This window comes from Gekko japonicus, unplaced genomic scaffold (genome assembly GCF_001447785.1).
Source record: "Gekko japonicus isolate JY-2015 unplaced genomic scaffold, Gekko_japonicus_V1.1 scaffold5023, whole genome shotgun sequence".
Taxonomy (NCBI): Eukaryota; Metazoa; Chordata; class Lepidosauria; order Squamata; family Gekkonidae; genus Gekko; species Gekko japonicus.
Genome location: NW_015169938.1, coordinates 38101 through 42945, shown reverse-complemented (window position 1 = coordinate 42945; position 4845 = coordinate 38101). Strand labels below are relative to the sequence as shown.

At 47.8% G+C, this 4845-nt stretch overlaps 1 protein-coding gene across 1 annotated transcript in view; it reads left to right on the top strand.

The window, feature by feature from the left end:
* ZFYVE28 (zinc finger, FYVE domain containing 28) overlaps positions 1-4845 on the top strand; it is a 38140-nt gene that overhangs the window by 14764 nt on the left and 18531 nt on the right. Inside the window, exon 7 of the mRNA XM_015417545.1 lies at positions 2033-2048. Coding sequence (XP_015273031.1) covers positions 2033-2048 — 16 coding nt within the window. The remainder of the gene's footprint in view (positions 1-2032; positions 2049-4845) is intronic.

Below are 4845 nucleotides of genomic sequence, written 5' to 3'. Positions count from 1 at the left end.
CTTTGCATGGAATGCTCCCTTGATTTCTCCAATTTTCTTGAAGAGATCTCTAGTCCTTCCCATTCTATTATTTTTCTCTATTACTTTGCATTGCTCATTCAGGAAGGCCTCCTTTTCGCCTTTGCCTTTCGCTTTCCTTCTTTCCTCTGCTATTTGTAAAGCCTCATCAGACAGCCACTTTGCTTTCCTGCATTTCTTTTTCTTTGGGATAGTGGTTATTGCTGCCTCCTGTACAATGTCACGAACCTCCGTCCATACTTCTTCAGGCACTCTATCAAATCTAGACCCTTGAATCTATTCTTCACCTCTACTGTATATTCATCAGGGATGCGATCTAGGTCAAACCTGAATGGCTTGTACCGTTAGACAATAATGCTATAAAATTGGATCACAGTGTTAAGAGTACAGTGAAAAGTGATATAATGTGCTGTAAATAATTAAATGGGAGGGGGGAAGGAAGAAAAGAAAATTGCTTTAAAACTTCACATATAATTAAAGCTACAAGCCTTTTCCAGAACAAAAAGGACTTTCTTACACAATTCCATATTGCCACCTTAGTATTCCCTTTGTAAAAATGACCTGCTGCACAGTTCCATCCTGTATGTTGTGCAGCACAAATTTGGGGAGGCTTCCTAACCATACCAGGCAGGTAATTCCACTAAAGAAGAAGAAGAGATTGGATTTATACCCCGCCCTTCACTACCCGAAGGTGTCTCAGAGCAGCTTACAAACTCCTTTCCCTTCCCCTCCCCACAACAGACACCCTGTGAGGTCGGTGGGGCTGAGTGAGCTCTTTTGAGATCTGCTCTTGAGAGAACAGCTCTGAGAAAACTTGTGGCTGATCCAGGGTCACACCAGCAGCTGCATGTGGAGGAGTGGGGAGTCAAACCCGGTTCTCGCAGATTAGAGTCTGCGCTCTTAACCATTACACCAGGCTGGCTCTCCACACTCCTAACGACTACACCAAACTGGAAGCCAGGCAGCTGTTGATTTTATCCATTTCCTCATATGAATGCAGCCGTACGGTAGGGTATATCAGGAGTGGTGATCCTTTAGACACATGAGTCCTAGGCCATGAAGAGCTTTGTGGGTAATAACCGGCACCTTGAACTGAACCCATATACAAGAAGAATTAGTTACGGAACTAATCCGTAACGAGTGCCATGATTGCTGAACAGGTGTGATATGCGTGCTCGGACTAGCCCCTGACAGCAGTCAAGCTGTGTTTGTGCTGCACTGTCTGGAGCTTCCAAGTGGTCCTCATGGGCAGAGCCATGTTGAGGAGGGGTCCCCAGCGTGGTCCCCATGGGCCCCACAGCACCTGCCAACACCTTCCTGCCCCCCCAAGTGCTTTTAGAAAGTGGGTGGGGCCAGATTGGGGTTTTTGCCCAGCAAAGCTTCTGATTGACCCCTGGAGATTTGATTGGCTGCGCAGATTTTTGAAAACGGCTTTGGCAACAGCTGCCACCACAGCACAAGGATCTTGGGTGTGACTGAAGGTGAGCCGCGGCAGCTGTTTCGCAGCTCACTTTGCCTTCTGCAGCAGCTGTCTTGTGGCTATCTTACGAATTCCAGGGGTGGCCACTGGCTCAAAAAGGTGGAGGACCCCGATGTCGAGTGTGGTACAGTAGTCAAGAGTTGGGGTTACCCTGGCACGGGTCCACTCTAGGCCAAGTGAAGCTGGGAAACAGTTTTGCAGCTGAATCGCCCCGCTTTTCCACATGGTTCTCCGACGAGTGTCAGGAATCCTAGTGTGGTGCAGCGGTTAGAGTGCTGGACCCGTTATCTGGGAGACCCAGGTTTGCATCCCCCCTCTGCCTTGGAAACTTGCTGGGTGCCACTCACACTCAACCAGGCCTACCTTACAGGGTCACTGTGAGGGTAAAGGAGAGGAGACTATATAGGTATCTTTAGATCATTAGCTGTTGTAGATTTTCCGGGTTGTAAGGCCGTGGTTTTGGTATTGTAGGACCTGACGTTTCGCCAGTAGCTGTGTCTGGCATCCTCAGAGGTATAACACAGAAAGATGGAGCACTCTCTGTGTCAAGGTGGGAAGAAAAACGGTAGGCAGGTAATTTATATCTACTTAGGAAGGCGGGGTAGGGCTGAGTCGTTACCTTGTAGGAGTTCCCCAGGCTATGAAACTGCTAATGGAGGAGCTTTCCTGAGGAGGTTCTTTTGTATATGGATTGTTTCCTGAGGAGGTTCTTTGGCATGTGGATTGGATATTGCAATTCTAATCTTATCTGTACTGTTGCCAGATGTAGAGCCTTTTGTGTTTTTCAGGACAGGAAATGCCCTATTTATTTTTAAACGGCCTTCGACAACATGTCTTTGGATCCTCATTGGGGAGAAAGGCAAAATGATGTAAATAAATATTGCCCTTGTGTATTGCGCATGTGTATGTATCAGCCGTTAAGGAACACTGTGTAGAAATTTAAAATGGAAATTGATATATATTTATGAAGGATGAGGTGATGCGAGACCACATTGGTGCACTTGAAATTTTTGAGGCAGAGCAACGAGCCTGCAGTTAACATTCATTCAGCTGACAATGGCATCGTCCTTGGTGATCGTTCCAAATTTAATGCAGGCATTGGATGAAATTCTCTTTTGAGTCAAATTCTGTCTCATTCTCCATGAAAAAGGCAGCATCTTTGATGAAAAATGAAATCATCCCTTTATTCCTTCATCAAATACGGTGTTGTTGATCCTGAATGAACTACAGATGGGCACATATGTTTGCTCGGGTCATCAAAAGAGACAGTTCTGTATGTGAGTAATCGGGACACATTGAGCATGTGTTGTGGTATCCTGATCTGAATAGAGAAGAAGAAGAAGAGATTGAATTTATACCCCGCCCTTCACTTGGAGTCTCAGAGCGGCTTACAGACTCCTTTCCCTTCCCCTCCCCACAACAGACACCCTGTGAGGTGGGTGGGGCTGAGAGAGCTCTGACAGAAACTGCTCTTTTTCAAGGACAGCTGTGCCAGAGCTTGTGACTGACCCAAGGTCGCATCAGCAGGTGCAAGTGGAGGAGTGGGGAATCAAACCCGGTTCTCCCAGATTAGAGTCCGCGCACTTAACCACTACACCAAACTGGCTAGACCTAAGAAGGAAACGGATTTTTTTTCCAGAACACCTATTGCAATTTGGCTGAATAATTGCCACCCGTGATGTTATTTCCCCAGGAGTGCTTCAGAGAAGCTCTTCTTGTACTGTAATTTTTAGAAGCAACTCACTGTGCATCGGTGTCCAAATGTTTGCAGCATCCCATGCTACCCACACCCTTCTCAGAGGTCTGTTGTCATTGATGGGCAGGCAGGGCGTTCATTCGGCCATACACAAAAGCTTAAAAACTTCTAGATGGTGCCGCAGGGACCGAGGAAGCTTTTTGGCAGCACTCATGTGGTTAGCAGTGTTGCCCCACTGCTGCTGCGCTAATAGATTTTTAAATGTTCTTCCTGGGACCTCAGCGGATGACCTGCAAGAACCCACTGCCGCAGCATTGTTGAAGCTCAGTAGGTGTGGCCCCAGCCAGCCTTTTCATTGGTAAAAAGGTTCCCTTGCTCGAAAGCCAGTCGAATCCGACTCTAGGGTTGCGGTGCTCATCTCCGTTTCAAAGCCGAAGAGCCAGCGCTGTCCGAAGACGACTCCGTGGTCATGTGGCCGGCATGACTAAACACCGAGGCGCATGGAACTGTTACCTTCCCACCAAAGTGGTACCTATTTATCTACTTGCAATTTCTTGCTTTCATTGGTAGACGGCTGTAAATGCAGAATAGTAATTTTAAAAAACCTGCTGCTCTGGATTTAGAATGGGGGTTCCCAACATGGTGTCTGTGGAAGCCAGGGTGCCCACCGGCACCTTTCCTGGCGCCTGCCATGTGTTTTTAGAAAGGGGGTGGGGCTTTTGCCCAGCAAGGCTTCTGATTGGTTGTGCAAATATATATATAGGTTGTGCAAATTAATATATATCTCTAATCTGGTAGACCTTTTGGGGGCTGGCTCCACCTCTTGCGTCAGCCATTTTCTGCCTGCGCCCCTCACGCTGTGTCAGAATTCCAGATGTGCCCACAGGCTCAAATAGTTTGGAGACCCAATGTCAGGGTGCTTAGTCAGATTACACAATACAGGGCTTCATGAGAAGATAACTGTTTATTGGTAAATCCAGAACTAGAGACACGTGTACAGCTTGTATCAGGAATGGACGCCTATACAAGGGCCTCTGACTTATACTAGAATCAAACATCCCCCAGGTAGGCATAAGCCAATGGATTCATCTCGCGCACGGGCAAAGCAAAAAGCCGTTCACTTTCCCAGCCGAGTAAAACTGCAGCTGTATCATCTACAAGGTCAAGCATAAGATCGCAAACAGTTAAGTGAGCCAGGGAGAGTTGAGACAGAAAACGGGAGGGCACCCCTCCACATTCCAGACTTATGACGGGGCTACCTGACATCCTAGCCCTGACCTGGATAGCCCAGGTGAGGCCAGTCCCTTCAGATCTCGGAAGCTAAGCGGAGCCGACTCTGGCAATGACTTGGAAGGGTGACCTCCAAGGAATACTGGAGGCAGGACGCAGAGGCAGGCTAATCAAGCCACCTCTCTGAAGAACATCCAAGCCCCCAGTAAGATGTCAAACTTGGGGCCTTGTTTGCCATGGGATTTCTCGGTTCCGTCTTCATTGCTTGTAACTGTTCTGTATCTGGACCGTTGTGGGGGGGCAGTGGGTAAGTTAGTGGTAAGCTTCGCTTAGCCACTTGGTAATTGTTTTCCTCCCGAATGGGAAGAATGTGAGCGACCTTGAAGCCAGTCTCTGCTAGCCAGCCTGTCATTGATAAAAC